Source organism: Lontra canadensis, unplaced genomic scaffold (genome assembly GCF_010015895.1).
Source record: "Lontra canadensis isolate GAN:19392208 unplaced genomic scaffold, GSC_riverotter_1.0 scaffold35, whole genome shotgun sequence".
NCBI lineage: Eukaryota > Metazoa > Chordata > Mammalia > Carnivora > Mustelidae > Lontra > Lontra canadensis.
In genome coordinates, this window is record NW_022631029.1 from 7243928 (window position 1) to 7265838 (window position 21911).

General features: G+C 60.9%; 2 protein-coding genes across 2 annotated transcripts in view; both read right to left on the reverse strand.

Moving 5' to 3' along the window:
- Window positions 1-119: 119 nt before the first annotated feature.
- UCN2 (urocortin 2) lies at window positions 120-446 on the reverse strand. The gene has a single exon (XM_032868526.1). The coding sequence runs from the start codon at window positions 444-446 to the stop codon at window positions 120-122; it is 327 nt and encodes a 108-aa protein (XP_032724417.1).
- Window positions 447-1676: 1230 nt separating this feature from the next.
- Window positions 1677-21911, reverse strand: part of COL7A1 (collagen type VII alpha 1 chain) — a 31545-nt gene continuing 11310 nt past the window's right edge. The window contains exons 37-118 of the mRNA XM_032867967.1: window positions 21684-21710; window positions 21548-21601; window positions 21343-21405; window positions 21190-21249; window positions 21050-21085; window positions 20806-20850; window positions 20697-20732; window positions 20300-20344; window positions 20181-20216; window positions 20007-20039; window positions 19623-19655; window positions 19403-19456; window positions 19267-19326; window positions 19133-19168; window positions 18946-19026; window positions 18803-18838; window positions 18572-18616; window positions 18321-18392; window positions 18076-18120; window positions 17797-17823; window positions 17565-17594; window positions 17366-17446; window positions 17254-17289; window positions 17142-17177; window positions 16972-17052; window positions 16686-16721; window positions 16252-16314; window positions 15999-16043; window positions 14985-15020; window positions 14876-14911; window positions 14677-14772; window positions 14518-14553; window positions 14383-14418; window positions 14228-14275; window positions 13890-13925; window positions 13631-13753; window positions 13344-13544; window positions 13219-13254; window positions 13086-13139; window positions 12834-12902; window positions 12713-12757; window positions 12527-12589; window positions 12307-12351; window positions 11924-11959; window positions 11759-11794; window positions 11575-11619; window positions 11346-11378; window positions 11205-11267; window positions 11092-11127; window positions 10932-11012; window positions 10734-10802; window positions 10572-10607; window positions 10453-10494; window positions 10250-10294; window positions 10116-10160; window positions 9395-9430; window positions 9252-9311; window positions 9007-9114; window positions 8751-8822; window positions 8572-8607; window positions 7903-7962; window positions 7761-7805; window positions 7504-7539; window positions 7357-7392; window positions 7221-7277; window positions 7002-7073; window positions 6437-6508; window positions 6186-6221; window positions 5794-5874; window positions 5503-5556; window positions 5375-5428; window positions 5240-5302; window positions 4731-4793; window positions 4278-4394; window positions 4105-4182; window positions 3954-4007; window positions 3739-3787; window positions 3168-3200; window positions 2940-3026; window positions 2607-2696; window positions 2304-2501; window positions 1677-1975 (exon numbers count right to left, since the gene is read on the reverse strand). Of these exons, the coding sequence (XP_032723858.1) occupies window positions 1959-1975; window positions 2304-2501; window positions 2607-2696; window positions 2940-3026; window positions 3168-3200; window positions 3739-3787; window positions 3954-4007; window positions 4105-4182; window positions 4278-4394; window positions 4731-4793; window positions 5240-5302; window positions 5375-5428; window positions 5503-5556; window positions 5794-5874; window positions 6186-6221; window positions 6437-6508; window positions 7002-7073; window positions 7221-7277; window positions 7357-7392; window positions 7504-7539; window positions 7761-7805; window positions 7903-7962; window positions 8572-8607; window positions 8751-8822; window positions 9007-9114; window positions 9252-9311; window positions 9395-9430; window positions 10116-10160; window positions 10250-10294; window positions 10453-10494; window positions 10572-10607; window positions 10734-10802; window positions 10932-11012; window positions 11092-11127; window positions 11205-11267; window positions 11346-11378; window positions 11575-11619; window positions 11759-11794; window positions 11924-11959; window positions 12307-12351; window positions 12527-12589; window positions 12713-12757; window positions 12834-12902; window positions 13086-13139; window positions 13219-13254; window positions 13344-13544; window positions 13631-13753; window positions 13890-13925; window positions 14228-14275; window positions 14383-14418; window positions 14518-14553; window positions 14677-14772; window positions 14876-14911; window positions 14985-15020; window positions 15999-16043; window positions 16252-16314; window positions 16686-16721; window positions 16972-17052; window positions 17142-17177; window positions 17254-17289; window positions 17366-17446; window positions 17565-17594; window positions 17797-17823; window positions 18076-18120; window positions 18321-18392; window positions 18572-18616; window positions 18803-18838; window positions 18946-19026; window positions 19133-19168; window positions 19267-19326; window positions 19403-19456; window positions 19623-19655; window positions 20007-20039; window positions 20181-20216; window positions 20300-20344; window positions 20697-20732; window positions 20806-20850; window positions 21050-21085; window positions 21190-21249; window positions 21343-21405; window positions 21548-21601; window positions 21684-21710 (4623 nt within the window). The 3' untranslated portion in view covers window positions 1677-1958. The remainder of the gene's footprint in view (window positions 1976-2303; window positions 2502-2606; window positions 2697-2939; window positions 3027-3167; window positions 3201-3738; window positions 3788-3953; window positions 4008-4104; window positions 4183-4277; window positions 4395-4730; window positions 4794-5239; window positions 5303-5374; window positions 5429-5502; window positions 5557-5793; window positions 5875-6185; window positions 6222-6436; window positions 6509-7001; window positions 7074-7220; window positions 7278-7356; window positions 7393-7503; window positions 7540-7760; window positions 7806-7902; window positions 7963-8571; window positions 8608-8750; window positions 8823-9006; window positions 9115-9251; window positions 9312-9394; window positions 9431-10115; window positions 10161-10249; window positions 10295-10452; window positions 10495-10571; window positions 10608-10733; window positions 10803-10931; window positions 11013-11091; window positions 11128-11204; window positions 11268-11345; window positions 11379-11574; window positions 11620-11758; window positions 11795-11923; window positions 11960-12306; window positions 12352-12526; window positions 12590-12712; window positions 12758-12833; window positions 12903-13085; window positions 13140-13218; window positions 13255-13343; window positions 13545-13630; window positions 13754-13889; window positions 13926-14227; window positions 14276-14382; window positions 14419-14517; window positions 14554-14676; window positions 14773-14875; window positions 14912-14984; window positions 15021-15998; window positions 16044-16251; window positions 16315-16685; window positions 16722-16971; window positions 17053-17141; window positions 17178-17253; window positions 17290-17365; window positions 17447-17564; window positions 17595-17796; window positions 17824-18075; window positions 18121-18320; window positions 18393-18571; window positions 18617-18802; window positions 18839-18945; window positions 19027-19132; window positions 19169-19266; window positions 19327-19402; window positions 19457-19622; window positions 19656-20006; window positions 20040-20180; window positions 20217-20299; window positions 20345-20696; window positions 20733-20805; window positions 20851-21049; window positions 21086-21189; window positions 21250-21342; window positions 21406-21547; window positions 21602-21683; window positions 21711-21911) is intronic.

Here is a 21911-nt window from a genome sequence, read left to right on the forward strand (position 1 = left end):
ACCCCACAGGGCGGTGGCCGGGTGCCTCATGCCCCAATGTAGTGCCATCCTGCTCTGCTGCCACCTTCCAGGTCTCCTGATCCAAGGTGGCCGCATCATTGTGACCCCCACTCTCCAGCTCAGCGGCGGCCAACCTGGGCCAGGATGCGAGCATTGGTGGCAGCCCGCTCCCTCAAAGCTCTGGCCCGAGCCTGCTCCAGTAAGATCTGCAGGAGGCCAATGGGGACATCCAGTGAGAGGGTGATGCGGGGACCCAGGCGGGGGCCGGGGCTGGGGTGGCCCCAAGCACTGGAGGGGCCTGCGGTGCTGGCTGAGGTGCTCTCCGAGGTCACAGGGTGGGGAGTGGCCTGGGAAGTGTTCTGGAGGGCTGGGAGAGGGGTCGCAGGGACAAACAGGGCCCTGCCCCACGTCAGGACCATCAGCACCAGCAGAGCCCACCTGGTCATCGTGTGGTCAGGCTGCGAGGAAAAAAGAGGCTCAGGGCAGGAGCTCTGGGCAGCCGTGGCACATGGATGGAGACAGATGGGGAAAGCAGACAGACAGGGAGACCGAGGGAAAGAGACAGAGATTAGAGAGGCCAGGCAAGGAAGGGAGAGAGATAGAAGAGACAGAGATGAAAGGACTAGACAGCCAGAGTGAGACTGAGAAAATCAAGACAGAGCTAGGCAGAGCAGGGGCCAAGGAGATAAAGAGCACAGCTAGATCTAGATGTAGAGATAGAGATACTCTTGGGGAGGGGAATGGGAAGAGGGAGAAAGGAGAGGGAGGAAACAAACCAAAATAGAGGGAGACTGGAAGAAAAAGAGGCTGGAACCACCCCAGACACTGACAACATGATAAAAATAGGGATGCAGGGGCCCCTGGGTGGCTCAGTCAGTTAAGACCTTTGGCTCAGGTCATGATCCAGGAGTCCTGGGATCGAGTCCCACGTTGAGCTCCCTGCTCAGCAGGGAGTCTGCTTCTCCCTGACTGCCCCTCCCCCTGCTCATGCACACATATTCTCTCTCAAATAAACAAATAAAATCTTTAAAAAAAAATAGGGATGCAGAGACACAGAGAGAATACAGAAGGGCAAAAGGGGACCCTGAGTTCTGAGAGAGCTTGCCACAGATCCAGAACAAGGAAGAGCAGGAAGGGGGTCTTCAAGCCAGAGACTCCAAGGCCCCCTCAGGTCCAGAGACCTCCACCAGCCCAAATCCCAGATCCACTCAACCCCCAAGGCCCTGCCCATCCCACCCAGAGCCACCCCAGTCCTACCAGCAGCAGCCTCCTCCAGGACACAGTGGGGCCAACAGGGCTGCCTACGGCTGGGGCCAGGCTGTGTGGTGCTGTGGTCCAGCCCTCTGCCCCCGTCACAGCCCATTTATCTCTCTCAGCCCCCTGAGGTAGGAGCTGGGGCATGGCCCCTGGCAAGAAGCAGCCCCCCACCTCTGACTCATCCCTTCCTGGGGGGCCGTGAGGACGTGTCCTCAATCCCCACTTGGTCTACACCTTTCTGGGGACAAGTTGGGGACTGAGGGTCACAGGACAGAGGCCAGGGCCGGAGAGAGCGACTGTGCACCCATGCAGGATAGTACTGACCTCCCAGGGCAAACCTGACCCCTGCCACCCCCATCTCCCCAAAGAGTCACAACAGGGGCCTTTTAAAACAGCAGCTTTAATGCCCCCCCCCCCCCCAAAATCAGCACCATGTCATCACAGGCCTGGGTCAAGGGGCGGGTCAGATGCAGTCACATCCGCTCCCTGCCCACAGCCACCCCCACACTGAGTCATCTGCTGGGGAGGCAGGAGCCACAATGGGGGTTTGTCCACAGGGGGGAAGGCTAGACCCACGGACCAAGTCACTGAAATAACGGACACACTCATGCGCGCTCACGTGCACACAGGCCTCTAGCACCAAGGGGAGGGACAGCAGGACTCCTCCAGGGGACGCTGAGTCTCAGCTGGTCATCTAGGCCTCAGCTCCGGGCAGCACCTGGGGGGGGGTGCAGTGTGGCAAGTGGGGAGCTGTCTTCAGCCATCTGGCCTCACCCAGCACGTAGGCCCCAGAGAGGCACTGGGCAAAGGATCGGTGGGGCAGCTAGGGGCACGACAGGAGTGGGGTCTGACCTCACAGAGGGGATCCTTACTCAGGTCCCTGGAGGAGGGAGCGTGGAGAGGGCCCCACAGCGAGGGTTCTCTGTTCAGCTCCTTGGTCTGGGGGTCTGTCCCAGGCCCCCTGTCTGAGGGGGCTCCCGACCCAAGACCCTGACCGGGACCTGATCTGGATGGGCTCAGTGTCCAGGAGGGAGGGCTAGGCATACCTGTTCCCTGGTTCTGGACCACGCGGGGCGGGCAGCGGCGCTCACAGGCCTCACGGGTCCCGAAGCGGTTGGCATTGCCTCCACAGCCGCCGTAGACAAAGGGGTGACAAGCCTCTGTGCCACCTGCCGCCGCCCGATGGTACCAGCGCAGGGTGTAGGCCATACAGGAGCCCTCGTCCAGCGGAAGCGAGCAGGGGTCTAGGGCCCGTGGGGGTCAGGAGGTCAGCAGGGCCGGAGGCCGTCAGAGAGAGACTGGGGTCTGTCGCCTGTCCCCGAACCTTCCGGGCCCGCCCCCGCTCTCACCGGTGCTGGCCGGCGCAGCTTCCGGGTCCTGGTACTCCTCTGCGGAGTACTCCGAGTATTCGTAATCGTCGTCCTCAGGGGGAACCTCACCTGCACACAGGGTGAGCGGTCCTGGGAGCGAGGCCGCCGCAGGGCCACGTTCACGCTGCCCAACCCTGGCCCTGGGGGCAGGGCGGCCAGCCCTGGTCTCCCACACTATATGCCGTGTCTGCGCTCTGCCCTCCGTGCTGCCCCATGCACGTAGCATTGCCCCGCATGCAGGAGCAACGCTGCATGGGTCTGCACCCCCACCACCCTGCACGGGCCCTCCACCTCCCATCCAGCTGTCCTCACCTTCCTCCTCCACGTGAGAAACCCGGAGCACGGGCACGGCGTGGAGCTGGGGGCCCGCAGTGTCTGCAGCATAGCTAGGGAGGGGTCCTGGAGCAGGGGGCACAGGGCCTTGGGGTCATAATGATGGCCACCCAGCCAAGCCCCTGCTGAGTGGACCCAGGTGATGGGCACAGGAGGGTCTGGGATGAGCAAAGTTCCGGGAGCAGAAGATACCAGAAAATGACTCACGTGATCCAGATGCAATGAACTGGCCCTGGCAGGCTGGAGAGGGCAGAGAAGGGCAGGGACAGAGATAAGGACAGAGAGCAGGAGACAAAGATAGAACAGCGACAGGGGGAGAGACAGAGGGACACACCCAGGGAGGCAGAGATGGACAGAGAAGGACCGCAGGAGAGAGGGACAGAGAGACCGACAGAGGGAGAGGAAGAATGGGTGGGAAACAGAGAGAGAGGAAGGAGGACAGAGAAAGAGTCAGAAACTGTGGGGCGTGGAGGAGGTACGGGAGCAGTCAGACAGACGAACAGGAGCAGACAGAGCTTCACTCTCTGACGCCCAGCGGGCTGCTCCCACCTCCACCCTCTATGCACCGCCACACCAGGCTGCTAGGGACCCTATGGGAAAGTCCTGTCGGCATGTCTGTCCGGAAGCACAGGCGTCCTTCCACCTTTCTATCCATTTCTGTCCATCTCCTTGACTGTGCCAGCCCCCTAAGTTCTGGGGACCCTGCCTGCCCCAGTCTAGGGGAGCTGGGATGGAGTAGGAACGGGACCCAGGAGGCTCTGGGCTGGGCCGCACTCACCGCAATGCTGACTCATCTCCTGACGCACCAAGCCTCGGATGTCACCCTCCTGGGAGCACAAGACCACAGGGGATCATGAGGCACCCATGGATCACGGGAGAGACAGTAGGCCCATGATCCAGGGAGCATGAAGAGACAGCCCTGAGTCAGAGGCCCAGGCCCAGGGGGTCCTGGGTGCAGGAGGTGGGGCCCAGCCCACCCAGGCCTACACTTACCGTCAACGCGGCTTCTCCCTTCTCCCCGCGGGGGCCGGGGGGCCCTGGCCGCCCCTATGCACAATGGATGGGACCTGGCTGTGACCTCTGATCTTAAGGACAGCAGAGGTCACCCTGGTCTCCGGCCCTATGCCCAGGAATCCCCACTCACCTGCTCTCCTCTCTCTCCAGGGGTCCCAGGGGCTCCAGGGGCACCCACCACTCTCTCTCCAGGGGGGCCTCGCTCACCCTATCAGACGCAAGGACCAAGAGACCAGTCAGAGACAGCAGAAGTCAGAAGTCGGGGAGGTTCAGGGGTCAGGAGTCAGACTCAGAGCTCTTTACCTTCTGGCCCTGAAGTCCTTCAGGGCCTTTGGGACCAACACTGCCGGGTGGCCCAGGAGGACCACTAGAGCCATCACTGCCCCGAGGACCTGGGAAGCCCCCAGTTCCTGGGGGCCCCTGTGGAGAGACAGGTCAGGGTCAGTGATCAAAGCCCCCAAAGATGGAAGCACTTCCAGAAAGTACAGTCTCCTTGACTTACCATGACCTTGGTCTTTTTTTTTTTTTTAACACTTTTTTTTTAAAGATTTTTATTTATTTATTTATTTGACAGAGAGAGATCACAAGCAGACAGAGAGGCAGGCAGAGAGAGAGGAGGAAGCAGGCTCCCTGCCGAGCAGAGAGCCCGATGCAGGGCTCGATCCCAGGACCCTGAGATCATGACCTGAGCCAAAGGCAGCGGTTTAACCCATTGAGCCACCCAGGCGCCCCACCATGACCTTGGTCTTAACTTACCCGCTCCCCTTTCTCGCCCTGGTCACCCTTGGGTCCCAGCTGCCCATCAAAGCCTCGATCACCCTGGGGATGGAAAGAAGCATGAGAGACCATCTGCCTTGACCTCCTCAGCTCAACAGCCGCAAGCCCCTTGACCCAATGGCCACAATCTTCCATGCCCCAAGCACCTGTGACCCTACCCTCCCAGGACCCTCAGTCTGCCGCGCTCCCCGTGACCCCGACTTTACTATCATACCCCTTGTCCTAATTTCACCTATTTTCTTTATATGGACACTCCAGCCTCCCCTACTGCCCCCTAGCCCTGATACACATCTCCTCACCATCACCACTCGTCCCTTAATCCTAAATCCCCACTGTGACCTCGACCTAAACCTCAAGACCAACCTCACTCTACCCCCCCAATGTCCCAACTCTCCACAACCCTTTTGACATGAAACCCCCATCACCCTACTATGATCTTCCCTGCCCCATTCTGACCCCCTTACAACCACTGTTGAGAGACCCCATACCTTGGGACCGATCAGGCCCTCCTTCCCAGGGGCCCCCGACTGGCCCGGTACCCCTGGCTCCCCCTAGAAAAGAGAAAACATGAGCTGGGCCCTGGCCCACCCATCCTCTTCCCATCCCAGGTGCCCCACACTCACCATATCTCCCTTGCGTCCTGCCAGCCCAGGGCGGCCTGGGGCACCAGGTTCTCCCTGTAGGCATCAGGTGGAGGGGTCAGACGTAAGCCCAGGCCCCGCAGCCACCCACATCCCCATCACCTCCATACCTTATCTCCCTTTTCTCCATCAAGGCCACAGGCTCCCTTTACCCCTCGTTCACCCTGTGGGGAAGAAGCAAGTGGAAAAGTCACTTCCAGATAGATCACCTTATAACCAAGCCCCTGATCATATAACCACTTTCCAAATTGGCCTCAGATACTCTAACTGCTGACCTTCCAACCCCTAACCTAGTACCCCACATCTGACCCCAGATATCTGACCTCTGACCCCAGATACCTTGCCCTCCAACATCAACCCCCCCGCCCCGGCCAGGAAAACACCTCAGAGCCCCTTCCCACCTTGAGACCCCGGGGACCCATGAAGCCAATATCTCCTTTGTTTCCCCGGACACCAGGGGCTCCGTCCTTTCCTGGGGATCCCTGGTGAGGAGAGGGGTCAATATGAAGTCAAAGAAGTAGAGGGGGATCCAGAGGAATCATTCTGGATGAGAGGAACAGGGAACATCACGGGGTGAGAGTTACTGCTGGAGGCCAGAGCTGCTGCAAGGGCAGGGCTTCCCGAGGGCAGGGGTCACCATGTGGGATCATCACAGCAGTTACTGTGAAGGTGGGGGCCCCCAGGCAGCATGAGCACACCACGAGAGCACCAGTCACAGTAAGGTCAAAGGCCACCACATGAGGACAGGGACCCTGTGGGGTAGGGCATCTCTGTGGGAGCATGGGCGACTTACCGGGTCACCCGGTCTCCCTGCAATGCCAGGCTCACCCTGTGGGAAGCACAGGTGGGGGAGGGCAGTCCTTCAGTGTGACTGTCCCCCATGCCTCACGGGGACTCCCAGGCTGCACACAGATCCCATGCGAACACACAGGCGGCCAACAGCAAGGGAGGCTTGCTATCCAAGCTATCCAACGATCAGAGGACACCCACAAGACAGATGTGTGTGATGGGTGGTTCTGGGTCTACTCCTGGGGTGGGGCTGACCTTGGGTCCCGTGAGTCCACGAGCTCCCAGCAACCCGGCTGAACCCTTGTCACCAGGCTCTCCTTTGGTGCCCTGTGGGTGTGACCGGGAGAAGGGCACAATCAGGACCAGACCAGGCTGGGGGTCTGGAGTATGACAGGAAACTGCCAGGTGAGGGGAGCTATAGCCAGAGCTGCTCCCACCCACTGCCCCCAGTGGGGCTCAGTTCTCAGCCCAGGCTCTCAGATCTGTGTCCCTCCCTCCTACCACGGGGCCCCCAAACCCACCTGGAGTATCCCTGACCCCTGAGAAGCCCCTTGTCTGTTCCCAGAGGGCCTCTCCTTGAGCTACGTTCCACAGAGCTCCCTGATGACCTCACATGGAGGTCCTCGACCCCTCCAGAGAGCCCCCATCCTCTCAGCCACCCCACAGCGTCGCTATAGCCTCCTGAACCTCCTTCCCTCTAACCCTTCCCCAAAAGCCCCCCATCCTCCCCTCCTATCCTCACAGACCCTCAACAGACCCCCACAGCCCATAGAAACCCTCTCCTGACCCCACACAGAGTACCCCACCCTCTTCCCTGTACCTTCTCTCCAGGGTTCCCACTGTCTCCACGAGGTCCTTTGTCACCATCTATGCCTGGAAGGCCTCGTTCGCCCTGGGTCGGGGGTCAGAAGTCAGGATCAGGGGCTGGAGGGTCCTTACCGTCTGAGCTTCGGTTCTCGGATCCCCTGGCCCAGCCCCCCAAGAAGTCCCTCCCACACCGAAGAGAGACCCAGTTTAGACATGGGCCAGATCTACTCACCGTGTCTCCCTTGGCACCCCGTGGCCCTGGGGGCCCCACAGCCATGGCTGCGTCACCCTGAGCGGACAGGGGGCTGTCAGAGGGGTCCAGAGCACCCTTAGTCGCTGCCTCTGCCCTCCCCTGTGCCCGCACTCACCTTGTCACCCTTCAGCCCTGAGGCTCCGGCGTCACCCTGTTGGGTGAAGAATGTGAGTCTCTCCAAAGCAGAGGGGTTCCAAGTCCTGCATTCCAGGCTCTAGCCCCAGCCCCGCTCACCCCCAGGGGCTCTTCCCCCCATCCTTACCTTCTCCCCACGCTCGCCCCGGCTGCCCGGGGGCCCCTGTAGGAGAAGACAACAGTGAGCTAAGGGACTTCGGGGACACTGGTGGAGAGACCGCTCAGGGTGCCGGGGAAGACCCAGAGGACCCAGGGGATAGGAGAGATAAAGGACCAGAGAGTACATAACAAGTGTCAGAGGGGACAGAACGTGTTCCACGGGCACAGAGGGTACAGGCAGGGGACAGAAGGCACACTGCCGGCTCTTTCCCCAAGGGGACCCACCATGAGTCCTCGGGGTCCCTCCAGGCCGGGCCGGCCATCTTCACCCTGGAAGGTGACATTACGTTCATTGACTCAGAAGTTGGAAATCAGAAGTGAGAGCTGTGCTAAAGGGAGCCACGGCTGCAGAGCGGGACATACATACCCGGACACCTGGTTCCCCACGCTCGCCACGGGCCCCGGGCAGACCTGCTCCAGGGTCTCCCTGGAGAACAAAAGGGTTCCGGGGATATCCAAAGGGAATCAGTGGGGGACAGAAGGGGGACAGATAGGGTGATGGGGGTCAATAGAGGTGAGAGGGGGTGACGGGGGTCAGTGGAGATTGTAGGGATGAGGGCGGTCAGTGGAGGCAGGAGGGGTGACAGGGGTCAGTGGATGCGGGAGGGGGTGATGGGTCAGTGGAGGTTACAGGGGTGACGGGGGTCAGTGGAGGTGGGAGGGTTGATGGGGTCAGTGGAGTAGTTGTAGGGGTGATTGAGGTCAGTGGAGGCAAAAGGGGTGACAGGTCAGTGGAGGTTGTAAGGGTGAGGGGGTCAGTGGAGGCGGGAGGGGTGACAGGGGTCAATGGAGGTTGCAGGGGGTAATGGGGATCAGTGGAGGTTGTAGGGGTGACAGGTCAGTGAGGTTGTGGGGTGACGGGGGTCAGTGGAGGCGGGAAGGGTGATGTGGGTCAGTGGAGGTTGCAGGGGGTGACAGTGTTCACTGGAGGTGGGAAGGGGTGATAGGGATCAGTGAAGGTTGTAGGGGTGATGGGGGTCAGCAGAGGTATGGGGGGTGATGGATACAGGGGAGCCAGCAGCCTTGTCCCGTCTACCTTGTCTCCTTTGAGTCCAGAGGACCCGGGCGCTCCCTGCGGGCAGAATGAGGTGAGGGTTCTGTGCCCCTCAAAGGCACACGCACACACCCAGCCATGCAGTGTGTCCCAGTCCCCATGTGGACAGACCCCAACCCGCAGGAATCAGACACATGGGACCTTGGGGCTCTTCTACTCACCGTTGACCCTGGTGGTCCAGGTGGCCCTAAGGGACCTGGAGCTCCCTCTCTCCCAGGGAGACCCGCCAGACCCTACCGGAATAATGAAGGAAAGCAGCAGAGGGTGACTTGGGGACCTTCCTCCCCCTTGGCCCCTCCAAGACTAGGAGCCCCCGAGGCAGGGCCTGGGCTCCCTTCTCCTCACCTGCTCACCCACTACCAAATTCAGAGGTCCTGAACTCACCAAGTCCCCACAAGCTGCTCCCAGCATGCTTACCCGCTCTCCACTGGGGCCTGGCTGACCCATCTCTCCTCGAGGGCCAGTCTGACCGGGGAATCCGACAACACCAGGAGCACCGGGGGCGCCGGGAGGGCCCACATCTCCCTGGAACAGAGACAGCAAAGGGAGGCGCGGTCCCCACAGGGCTCCTTCCCAGAACTAGCCCCCGAACGCAGTCTTCTCCACCCTTCCAGTGGGTTCCCGGCCCACTGCCCACCAATGGAGATGGGGCATCAACTTACCTTCAGACCTAGAGGACCAGCTGGCCCAGGGGGGCCCTGGACCCCCACTCCTGGGTCACCCTTCAAGGGAGAGAAGAGTCAGGCCAGGCCCAGGGAGTCTCAGGAACATGACCTCCACCAGAGACACTATAGGGTACACATACCTTATTACCCTTGAGTCCAGGAGCCCCTTTTTGACCCTAAAATAGTGAAATAAACAGCACTTAAGAGGAGGAAGATGAACCCAGAGCTGAGACGTGGCCCAAGAATATTCCCAGGGCCGCTTAGATGTGCTCCTGGAGACACAGGACTCAGACATGTACACAAGGACTGACTCACAGGAGCTCAGAGGTGACCGTGGTTTTTTGCACAGAGGGCAGCTCAGCTGTGAGCACAGATACAGGGGAGTTCGGGCGTGACTACAGACACGTAGTGCTCACACAGGACCAGGGGCTCGGGGACCTCGGATGTGAGCACAGATCGGACATCCTAGCAGCATGCCAGCGCAGGAACTCAGAGCCACCCCAGCGCAGGGAGCTGAGAGCCGGAACTCCAGGGCCAGGGGACCCGGGAAGCATAAGCAGGTGACCAAGGAGAAGCCCCCAGGAACTGTGCTGTGTCCTGAGCCTGGGGGCAGCAGATAGGAACCACAGACATGCGCTCAGACACACCGAGGAGCAGGAGACCGGAAACAGGCACCAGGAAGCAAAGATGGCGCCCCCACCCCCCCACCCCGGGAGCATGGAAGCCAAGAGGATTGATCCCTGTGTGCCCCCAGGAGCAGGATCCTGAATGCTGGAAGGTGCACAGGCCTGGGAATGCAGCCTCAGGTCCACAACTGCACTCCTCCTCCCAAGCTCAGACTTGCCCAGACCCCAGACTCACATCTTCCCCAGGGTCTCCAGGCTCCCCTGCACGGCCAGCTTCACCCTGCACAGGAAGGGTGGTAAGGGGGTCTAGCCACCTGACCTGGCCCTCCTCGACCCAGTGCTCTGGCCCTGGGGCCGGGCCCAGCTCACCTTCTCACCCCGAGGCCCTGGCAGTCCTCGGTCACCTTTGGCCCCCTGTAGAGAAGGGACAGGAAACAACACGGGCACTGGGGTCACTGATAGAGGATACTCAAGGAAGGAGGCACGAGGCCCAGGGTCAAATGCGACCCTTATTACGGAAGCTGAGGGTCAGGCGGATGGGTGAACAATGCTGTTGGAGGCTCCACACTCACCGGCTCTCCTACCAGGTCTCCCGCGAGGCCTCCAGGCGCTCCCTGATATGGGACACGGGTCAGGCAGATGCCTCAGCCTCCAGCACTTGGCCCCTCCCCCAGGACTCCCCCACACTCACCTTCTCTCCCTTTGCTCCAGGGAGGCCGACCACAGCCTACGGAGAATGCCCAGTGAGTTACCTCCTCCCCTGCCTTCTCCCCGGCCCCATCTGCCATCCCAGATGGGAGGCTGGCACTAGACATGGTGAGGCACAGAGGATCGGGGTCAGGGTCAGGATCACCTGTCCAGGAGCCCCCATGGGTCCAGGCTCTCCTTTAGGTCCAACAGGGCCGGGCAGACCTGGTGACCCCTGTGACAGAGCAGAGAGAAGGACTCAGGGCCTCCCCCTCAACCCTGGTCCTGGGGCCCTGTTCTCCTCACCCTCCCCACATAGGCACCCGTCACAAGCCTGAAGCGAACCTCCCCCTGGAACACACACCGGCACGCCAGGAGCTCCTCTGTCCCCATCTTTTCCACCGGCACCATCACGACCTGGGGCTCCCGGCTTTCCTGTCTCCCCCTGCGAAGGAGGAGCTCTGTCAGGGGCCTGCCTGCCAACTCGTGACCCCTGGAGCCCGGCCTCGACCCCCAGGACTCACCACTTGTCCGGGCAAACCTGGCGCCCCCTGAGGACCCTGAGGGAGACAAGTCAGATGTGAGGGGGACAGAAGAGAACGTGGGACTCAGAGGGCAGGACACGGACCTCACTCACCACCAAGCCTGAAGGTCCAGGAGGGCCGGGAAGTCCCACGGCTCCAGTGGGTCCAGGCAGACCCTGGGCGAAGAAAGAGTTCAGAGCGAGGCCTATGCACCCAGCTCCCCATGGCTCTCACCCATGAGCTGGGCCACTCACCCGTCCCGGTGGTCCCGTCTCTCCAGGCTCCCCCTGCCAGAAACCCAGAGAACGCATCACCCACAGAAGGACAAGAGACTCCTCAGCCCCTGTCCATGAGCAAAGGCCCCAGGGAGAGGACACCGCGGTGCTCAGCCCTACTGCAGGGCAACAACATCCCTGGTGTGGACCCGGCTCTGATGACCCGCCTCTTCCTGTCAGCCACACACCCGCACATACCCGTACTCACCTTCAGGCCAGAAGGACCCTGGGGTCCTGCGGGACCAGCAAGGCCCTAGAAAAAAGTAATAAGACTGGGGGACAGGGTCAGAGTTATCCGCCCAGGCTTGGGGAGTCACACAAACGAGGCCAGGCTCATCAGTGGGGACCAACACCCAGCCCACCCCACCAGGCCGTGGTCTCCTGTGACTCACCGGGACACCGGGTGGCCCAGGGTCTCCATGGCCACCCTGTTGGAGAGAGAAGGAGTCCAATGAGGGGGAGCCAGTGCCAGCCTACCAGGGAAACTCAGGGAGTACATCCCCTGTGGGATGGGGTAGGATAGGGGCAGGAGCAGGGGAGGATGCTAGGGTACTTACCGCTGGGCCAGGGGTCCCCCTCGGACCTTGCAAACCCTGGATAGAGAAGGGGGCTGCTGAGCCTCACTCTGGGCTTCACTTGGGCCTGCTCCCACCTTCTGGAGCCCACCTGTAGGCTGCCACATTCCCCTCAAGGTGTAGATCACCCCGCACCCCGCACCCAAGGACTGCTCCTCAGGGATAATACATACTGGCCTACACACACACACATACACACACACACACACACACACAGAGATGTCACACGTCTGCACTCATGCCCAGGCTCGTGGGCACGATGCCCCTGTCACTAGTGACATGTGCCCAGAGTAGCCAGCACATGGCACAGAGCGGCTGTCCCCAGGAGCCCGGGTCACGCTGCGCCCCTCCCCCCCACCACTCACCGGCTTCCCTTCAGGTCCAGCCACCCCACGCTCTCCCGGTAGGCCCTGGAGAAAACAGATTTAAGGCCACACGGTCCCTCTTCATTTCCCCATCCCGGCACTCCCCCAGACAGTCCCAGGCAGTGCAGACTCCAGGCCAGACTGCACTGTAAGAGACTGGGGCTGGCACGGGCCAGGCTGGCGGAGGGGCTTAGGGGGCTGGGCCATGGCTCAGACTCACCGGGTTGCCATCAAGACCCCTCTGTCCAGGCTCTCCCTGGTCTCCCTTGAGGCCCGGCACACCCTGCAAGGAGAAAGGCAGGTCCTGAGCCTCTAGTCACTACCGTGCACCCACGGACACACCACCCCTCGTGGGCTCCCTTAAAGGAATGGAAAGCACGGTGTGGGGTGGGGGGGCAGGCCTCACCCGGTCTCCCTTGGGGCCTCGGTCGCCATCACTGCCTGGCTCCCCCTGTAGGGATGACATGTCAAGCTAGGCCCTGGTGCCAGGGCAGAGGGCAGGCCCCCAACTGATCCCACACACTGACCTTGGCGCCCTTGAATCCAGGGGGTCCTTGCATTCCAGAGAGTCCTGGCCCTGGCTCCTCCCCAACCACCTACACGTACAAGGTCACAAGGGAGAGAGGCATCTGTCACAGAGTCATGGAGGGGTCATCCCTGCTCACAGGATCCCCCAGTGGTTTGGGGCAGAGACACCACATGGAGCTTCTGGGGCCTGAGTTAATGGTGGCCTCGTGGTACCAAGGGTCACAGGCCTAGGGCAGGGCCGGGCTGATCACCTTGGGGCCAGGGGGCCCAGGAGGTCCAGGGAGGCCAGGAGGGCCGTCTCTCCCCTGCGGAGAAGAAGGAAATGGCAGGGCTGTCCCAGCACAGCGCCCAGGCAGTCCTGCTCTGGAAGCCCCCTCAGCTCACCTGTTCTCCGCGTTCTCCTTTCTCTCCCCGTTCTCCCTGAGGTGCAAACATCGGAGTCATGCCCATGGGGCGTCCAGCTCCTCCTGGGCCCACATCCCCAGCCCTCCTTAGCTAGCCTCACTCACCCTCTCTCCTGGCCTCCCTGCCTCCCCCGTGCCCCCAGCCCGGCCTGGGAGCCCAGGAATGCCAGGCTTTCCTGGCTCCCCAGCAAGGCCGGGAGGTCCGGGGGGGCCCCTTTCTCCAAGGGCTAGGCCTGGTGGCCCCTGAGGGCCAGGGTCTCCGCGATCTCCCTTCAGCCCGCGTTCTCCAGAGAAGCCGGTGGGGCCCTGGGTGAACAGGAGAGTGAATGTGTGGCCAGCTGCGCAATGACGCCGTCCCCAGGGCGCCCCCGCCAACCCGTGGACAAACACACCTCCTTGCCGGGGGGCCCCCGCTCGCCTGGCTCCCCCTTAGGGCCACGGCGCCGCTCAGAAATGGGCAGGAAGCTGCCGGAGCTCTCATTCCAGGTCTCCGTGATCTCCCGCAGGGTAGACGTCTGAGTGATGGCAAGGTCTTGGGGAAACAGGGCCTGACCCTGCACCCACCCAGGCTCCCCCAGCTCGGCCATGTGGGCACCACTAGCTCCGTGGGGCTCCCCATGCTTCCCCACTCCCAGCCCCCAAACAACCTACCTTGATGCCAATCGTTTCCAGCAACCGCTCCACATTCTGGGGACAGAAGCTGGGGTGAGGGGCGGCCCTCAGAGAAACATCCATACCTTCTTCCCCAGGCCTCTGGCCCACAGGACCTTTTAGCACTGGTGCAGGTGACCCGGGGCTCTAGAAGCTCCTCCCTGGCGTGTCCCCATTGCCCGGCACCCCAAATGTCGGCTGTGGGAACCCCAGGAGGGCAGGGGACTGAGTGCACAGCACAGAACCCGTGGGGCCTCGTGGCAAGGGGGAGTGGGGAGAGGCAGCTCCCTCACACCTGCAGCTTCGAGTCAAGGACCGGGTCCCGAGGCTTCACTCACCCCTATGCTCCCGGGATCTCCTCTCAGGCCGCGTTCTCCAGGGAGGCCCTGGAGACACCAAGAGACAAACTGCTGGACCCAGTTTCTGGGGGAAGTGTGTGTGCCTAGCTGCGAGCTTCAGCTGCCTAGACACGTGAAAAAGGTAGGGACCTCACCTGTTCCCCTTTGGGTCCAGTCTCCCCACGGTCACCCTGAGAAGGAAGAATGATCAGGTGGGAGAAATGCCCCAACCTTGCTTAGCCTTCACCATGCCCCTGACCCACCATACGCACCATAAGCACCACACTCACCTTGGGGCCTACGTTTCCTGGAACCCCAGGAAAACCCTGAGATAGGACAGAACACAAAGTGGTCACATAGGATCGCGGCATCCCAGGACTGGGTGTCTGGTGGGAGCACAATGGCCCCTGTCGCTCCCAAGTCCTGGAACTCCCCTCCTGGGTACTCACCTGCCCAGAGGGGCCCATCTGCCCTGGGAGGCCTGGGGGGCCCTGGAGTCCCGGGCTACCAGGAGTGCCACGCTCACCCTTGGGACCATCGCGACCCTGTGGAGGAGAAAGCCAGCATCAGGACCCTGAGACCCTGGGGTCTGCCGGACACTGCCAAGTCGGGATCTGGGATCAGATTGCAGAAGAATCCAGCACTCACCTCTCTCCCAGGGGCACCCGAATCTCCCCTCTCTCCCTGAGGAAGACAAGAGCGCTTTACACAGGGCCCTAATCTGGGACCAAAGCAGACTCCAAGTGAGGGGCTTTACCTTCCTCCCATCTTCTCCAGGGTCTCCAGGTTCTCCCTGTGGGGAGAAGATTCACATCAGCCCCCAAATTCACTTCCATTGCTGTCTGGCTGCAAGACACTGGCGTGGCGGGCCTCAGATGACCTTATGTCTGGGCCGGTAGTTCCAAGAGCAGGGCCTATGACCGTCTGAGTGCACTGTGGCACTCGGAGGGCACACCTATGGGGCTCTGCTCACCTCCCAGGTAACTGCCCATGGCCTCGTCTCTGGCTTTCCAGATGTAGCTCCACATCTACGTGCCTCTGGACATGTGTGTGCACGTGTGTGCATTAGCGTGTGTAGCCTTGCATGGGTCTGTCTGTGTGTCCTGGCAGGTGACACTTAGTAGGTGTCTTTGTCTGTCTGTACGCCTTCAGCCACGTCTACATATGGCCACATACACGTTTATGTGGGACAGACGTGTGTCCACGTGTCCCTGGTGCCTTGAGAATCATCTGTATGTCCCAGGATCTGCCCGCAAGTCTTGTGTGTGTCATCTCGATACATCTGGCCATATGCGTACGAGTGACTGTGGATATAACTGCGTGTGTCACACGCCAGAGCCTTGGACGTGTGTCTCACCATACTTCAACGCAAGTTCACATGTGGCCCAGGTTCCACATACATCTTGGCACCTATGTGGGTGGGGTGGAGGTGTCTGCGTGCCAACACATCTCCAAGTATCCCTGAACGTGGCTTCACACCAGTACGTCTGCACCCCTCCGTCTGTGCCCGTGGCTCTTTGCCTGTGCCCGTGGCTGTGTGTGATCGTGGCAGCTGTCAGCCCATCTGGGCATCGGTTAGTGTGGCCCCATGGCTCACCATCCGTAAGACTGCATGTGTATGCCCGTGGAGGTGTGTTTCAGGGAGTATGTGTGGGTGGGGGTAGGACCGTGGGTGTGGATGCATCTCAGCTGGGGTCTGCGTGTGTGGCCCCTGTGTGTCTGCACACCTGGGCTATGTGCACCTGTCCCTGTGTCTGCTCTGGACACTCACGTTTTTCCCGTTCAGGCCAGGCTTGCCGTCCTCTCCGGGCTTTCCCTGTGGGGACAGATCACTGATCAGGAGTCAGGGCCTGGGGGAGGGCAGGAAGGGGGTGCCCCGCTGGTGCAATTGGTAGTGTGTGACTCTTGAACTCAGAATCATGAATTCAAGTCCCACGGTGGGTGTAGAGATTACTGAGGTCATTTAAAGAAGTACGTAAATGAACTTTAAAAAAAGAAAGGGTACCATGAAATCTCAGTCTCACCTGGGCTCCAGGGGGGCCAGGCGGGCCAGGGGGGCCATGTTCTCCTCGGAGGCCTGGAAGCCCCTGGAAAAAGTCTTTGCTAGGACTGAAAGAGCCACTAAGAGAGCCCCCAAAGCACACCCATGGACTGGGGAGGACCCCACTGAGATCCTCCTTGAGGGCAGAGACCCCTAAAATTTGGAAGTTTCATTGAGATCCCCTGAGGCAGAGACCCCATTGGTTAGGGGTCCCCTGCTAAAACTCCCCAGGGAAGAACCTCCAGGACTTGGGGGACCTCCTCAGACCAAGGCAGAGAAGGTCAGAAAGCTGGACCCTGCTAGAGCCTGCCTGCCAGGCACAGGGCTGGACCAGCTCCCACTGCTCCCACTGATGCTTCAATGTGATGACCCTGAGCTGGTCATGAGCCCTCCATCCTGACATCTCCCGTCACTTACGTCTCTCCCTGGGTCTCCAGCTTTGCCCGTAGCACCCTGAGGAGAGACTCAAAGTCAGGGAGTCTACAGTGATCATGGGCTCAGGAGGACCACCTGCTGACATGGCCACTAGTTCCTGTGAACTCGGGGCCTGAGAGGCATTCACACCCCCCACCCGGAAGGGGTCTAGGAGAAGCCACAAATACCCCATCTGTCCCCAGAGCTCAAGACCAAGAAGACCCAGATGAGGCTGGGGTCATGTGAAAAGGGAAGGGGGCATGACAAGGCAATGACCGTCACAACTTACGTTCAGCCCAGGGGGGCCAGGGGCTCCTGGTTTCCCATCTAGCCCACCACGGCCATCTAGGCCAGGTGGACCCCGATCACCCTGAGGAAAAAAGAGAGGTAAGAGGCCACAAAGGATAAGACAGATCTAAGAGCCTGGCTCACGGCTAAAAACCCTCCCTGCCCTCTCACCTTCTCTCCTGCTGGGCCTCGGACACCTGGGTCTCCCTGGGGAGAATAAGGTCAGATGAGAGGTGAGGGGAGGAGGGGGACTGAGGCTGCAGGGGCAAAGAGCATCACTCACCTGCGGGCCTGGGGGCCCCCGAAGTCCACTGACACCCTGAGGATAAGGGGAGGAAGAAATCAGACCAGGCCTTCCCAGACCCACACTTCCTCCAGGGACCAGTCACACTCACCCTCTCCCCAGAGGCTCCAGGGGGGCCTGGTTCACCCTTGGGTCCTCGAGGACCCTCCTGTCCACGGTCCCCAGGTTCTCCCTGTGGCAGAGACAAGCTTGTTGAAAGAACAGCCCTACGGTCACAGGCACGCCCAGTCGTGGAGGCACTGGGATGCTTCCTGTGCTCCGAGCCCCGCTCCACACCCAGACCCTGATACCTTCTCTCCAGCTCCAAGTCCCGGCTCCACCTGTTGGGAGGAATGGCCGGTGAATGGTTCAATAAGGAGAAGCGGGGCCAGTGAGGGGCTGTGGGATCACTGGAGCTATCAGGAGGCCATGGGGGACACGGGAGCCATCCCATCCCACTGGAAGGAGTGAAGGGACACCATACAGCATCAACAGGGGCAGGCAAGGGAGAGGACAGTGGACCAGACTCAGCTCAACCCTTACCGGCCGTCCAGGGAGTCCTGGGGGACCCTGGGGAAGGAAATGATTATGGGCAATAAGGAGCTCCAAGGTCCCAGGGCATGGCTCAGCTCTGCCCCAGTCTCAATTCTGCTCCTAGATTCCCTGAAGCACCCCAATGCCAACCCCCAGAAGGCAGGTCGGGCCCGGAGGTGGCCATCAGTGCTCCCCACCTTGACCTTCAGGGCCCTTACATGGTCACTGGCCAGACCAAACACTGGAAATCTGCATTCCTCCAGAGCCCAGGACACTGGCACTACTCACCGGCTCCCCGCGGTCCCCCTTGGGTCCAGAGGGTCCAGGACTCCCCTGCAGAGAGTCAGGGCATCAGGATCATCAAGATAGCCGGCAGTTTCAGGGAGTTTGGGGCACAAACTGAGGACTCAAGGGGATCCTGGAGACCTTTGGGGGTTGTGATGAAGGGGTCCCAGCAAATTGTGAGGACCTAGCATTGTAGGGTTGGGCTGGGAACCGGACGGTTGAAGTTGGGGTCAGGGGTTAGGACTCACGTTTCGTCCATCCTCTCCAGGATCTCCTTGGTCTCCCTTCTCACCCACAGGCCCCCGAGCTCCAGGTGCCCCCTGGGAAGAGCAGCTGGCCTGAGACAGGCCCTCCCAGCATGTCGCAGGCTTCCCATGACCCACCCCCCCCATACTGCCCCAGGTTTCCCATCACCCCCAAACCATGTCAGAGTTTCCCATCACCCCATGCCTCCTTCCAGACTCTCCAGCAGCCCCTCAGTTCGCCCTGCCAGCCTCACCCGAAGGCCACGCTCGCCAGCTTTTCCGGGCAAACCTGGATCACCCTGGTGATGGAGAGAAAGCCACACTGAGCAGGTGGGTTGGACTCAAACTGACTCGGGGAGAAGGGGGAGAGAAGGGCCTGGCCCCAGCTGGACAGCAGGCAGGGGAATGGACTGGATGACCTGGTGGCGCCCCCTGCCCAGTGGGATCCTAGTTCAAGGGTAGGGGTTCGAGGGAAGGAGTCTCACCGGGGGGCCCTCGTTGCCTTTCTCTCCAACTTCACCCTGTGAGACAGGAGAATCAGCCCTGGTCCCCAGATCCCCCATGAGGCTGACAACACCCTACTCCCCTGTCCCGCAGAAACCCCCTCCCCCAACTCCAGCTTTCTTACATCTCGTCCTCGGGGGCCGACAGGTCCTGGGGAGCCAGGCCTCCCAGGGTCTCCCTTCTCTCCAGGAGGCCCCAAGTCACCCTGTGGAGGAGGCAGAAGTGAGGTGACCGGGACGCAGGTAGCAGCCAACTCTTGGGGGGTGGTAACCCCAGAAACCTCCAGGTTACCCAAGGTCACAGGTACTCACCGGGGGTCCTGCTCTTCCGGTGAGGCCAATGGGACCCTGCAGGGCATGGAAGGGGGGTACGGGACTCATTTGGAGCTCCCAGGTACTACCTCATCTCCTTCTGTCACACACCCCCCAATCCCACATTTACTCACCCGGTCTCCAGGGTCTCCCTTGGGGCCAGGGTCTCCAGGAAGAACTGAGCCTGGTGGGCCCTGGGACGGAAGGATCAGAAGTCAGGCAGCACACCCTTCACCTGCCCAACCCCCTAGACACTGTCCCCTCACTCACCCGCTCCCCTTTGACTCCTGCTGCTCCTCTGGGCCCAGGGGGCCCCACATCTCCCTAGAGGTGACAAAGGCCATCAACCATCAGCACCAGCCCCAAGTCCCAGGAACCAGCCCCCACCGCTGCCCTGATCCAACAATCCTGCCCCTCAGGGGCCTCCGGCAGGCCCTATGATCTTGATCTCAACCCTGTGTCAGCCTCCTTTCCCTCTTGCCAAAATTACCTTTTCTCCTTTGGCCCCAGCACCGTCAGGTCCCTGAAAACAAATAGGACAGACACACTTGGCCACACCTGGGCACCACAGTACTGTGACTGACTGGGGATGGGGTTATATCGAACTGCAAGTCACAGAGCTCGTCTCTGTCCCAACATCTCTGCCTACCTGGGAGCCAGGCAGGGGTTACATGGAGCCAATGACCTATGTGATGGTCACAGGGTCACAGGTGACAGCCAGGAGTCAGAAGGTGTGTTAAAGCATAAGGAGAGTCACAAAGCTCTTAGCCTGCCCAGGGCTCCGAGGTTGCAGGGTCCTGGCCTGGAACACTGGTCTACACACAGGCCAGTGTGCAAGGAGCTGTGCCCAAAGTCCCGCCCTCCCTTTGCTCACCACTCCAGGGTCCCCAGGGCGACCAGGCTCCCCCTGTGGAAAAAGGACAGAGGCGAGGATGGGTCAGAGACCCACCTAGGAATCTACATTCCCAGTGTCCCACCTGCCAAAATCCGGAGTATGGAGCACGGGTGGGAGGGTGGGGAGAGGACCAGTCCCCAGGCAATGACCCACCTTCTCTCCTCGGCGGCCAGCGGGTCCTGGTGGCCCCTGCATGTGGAAAAAGTGTGAAGCCAGAGTGGGAGGAACGTGTGAAAAGCGCTCTCCCAGTCCCACCACGGTCACAGACTTACTTCGGGCCCCTCAGGTCCAGGACGTCCAGCCACTCCAGGCAGCCCCTGGGGAAGAAGAGTGGACATGCTGGTCCAGGGGGTGAGGGCGGGAGATCATGGCAAACAAGGGCTAGAGACTACAAGGGTGCTGGAGAGAGGGTGCGAAAGGCCAGGATTCAGGTGGCAGGGGTCGAACTCAGCGGGACGACAGAGACCGCGTCAGTGGAAGTCAAGGTCAGTTCAGTAGAGTCAAGAAGTTCAAAGCAGGTCCCAGGGGTTGAGAGTTAGAGCCTGCATGAGCAGCAATTACGTGAGCAGAGGTGGAGGGGCAGGGGGAGTCTAGGCTGAGAAGTCAGAAGCAGGAAGGGGCACAGAACTCGAGTCAGCTGGGCACTGGCTTTGGGGTCAGAGGGCTCACCTGGGGTCCCACTGGGCCGGGGGATCCACGTTCACCCTGATGGAACAGGACAACTCAGAGCTGACCCCAGACCCTCTGGGGCCCAGAGAGACCCCTGGGGTGCACTCACCTTCTCTCCGGCCTCACCCTCAGCCCCTTTCAGTCCTCTGTCACCCTAAGGGGAGACAGGGAGGGTGCCTTGACTGTCAAACCCCAGAGAAGGTGTCTCAACCTCTAGCCATCCTGCCCTGGAAGCCACAGCCTCTGACCTGGTGAGAATCCTCTTCTCCTGACACCCCCACACTGCCCCCAGACCTACAGCAGTCCCACCCAGTGTGTCACCTTCCACACCTGACCCCCAAAATGGCACTTACTTTGGGGCCAATGTCTCCAGGAGGTCCTCGTAGGCCCTAGGAGGGGTTCAGAGATTTGGGTTTGGGCATAAGGAGAGCGTAGAGGGTGGGAGGCCAAGGCAGCTGGGGCCGCCCCTCAGAACCCTTGCCCCTACACTCACCCGCTCACCCGGGCTCCCAGGTTGTCCTGGCAGACCTGGGGCTCCGTCCTCACAGTCACCCTGAAGGAGAAACAGATGAGTAGAAGACCCTGCCCCTGCCCCTGCCCCCGCCCCCACCTCAGAACTGGGACACTAAGGGGTCAGGCTTCCTACTTTTTCTCCTTTCTCTCCGGAGGGGCCAACTGGGCCTTGGGGTCCGGGGTTTCCAGGAAGACCCTAGGAGAAAGTGGATAAAAATGTGAGCCCCAAACTGTGAGGCCTAGCATCCCCCGCCACTGCCCAGTGGAGCCCCAGCCCCAGGATCCACACCCCTGAGCATGGCCCCAAGCTCCCCAGCAGAGCCTCAGGGCTCCCTTACCGGCAGCCCAGGCTCGCCTGGACCAGTGCCGCCATCACCTGGTCCTGGAGGGCCCTGAGACAGAACAGCAGGTGAGGAGATGACCAAGGAGAACCAAATACCAAGCCACCCCCAGGACACTTTGCCACTCACTTACCCGCTCCCCACGATCGCCTTTGTCACCCTGAAAGACAGATCAAGGCCCCATGACCCTGGACTACAGCTCCACTCCCCAATGTAAGGGGAAAGGTGAAGGTCAGGGACAAATCGGATCACGAAGGTCATGGGGGCACTGAGGAGTCATGGGATGCTAAGGGTTACATGGAGTAAGAGTGACTAGTAGGGTTCAAATGGGGTCACTAGATCACTAGAGCACACGGAGGTC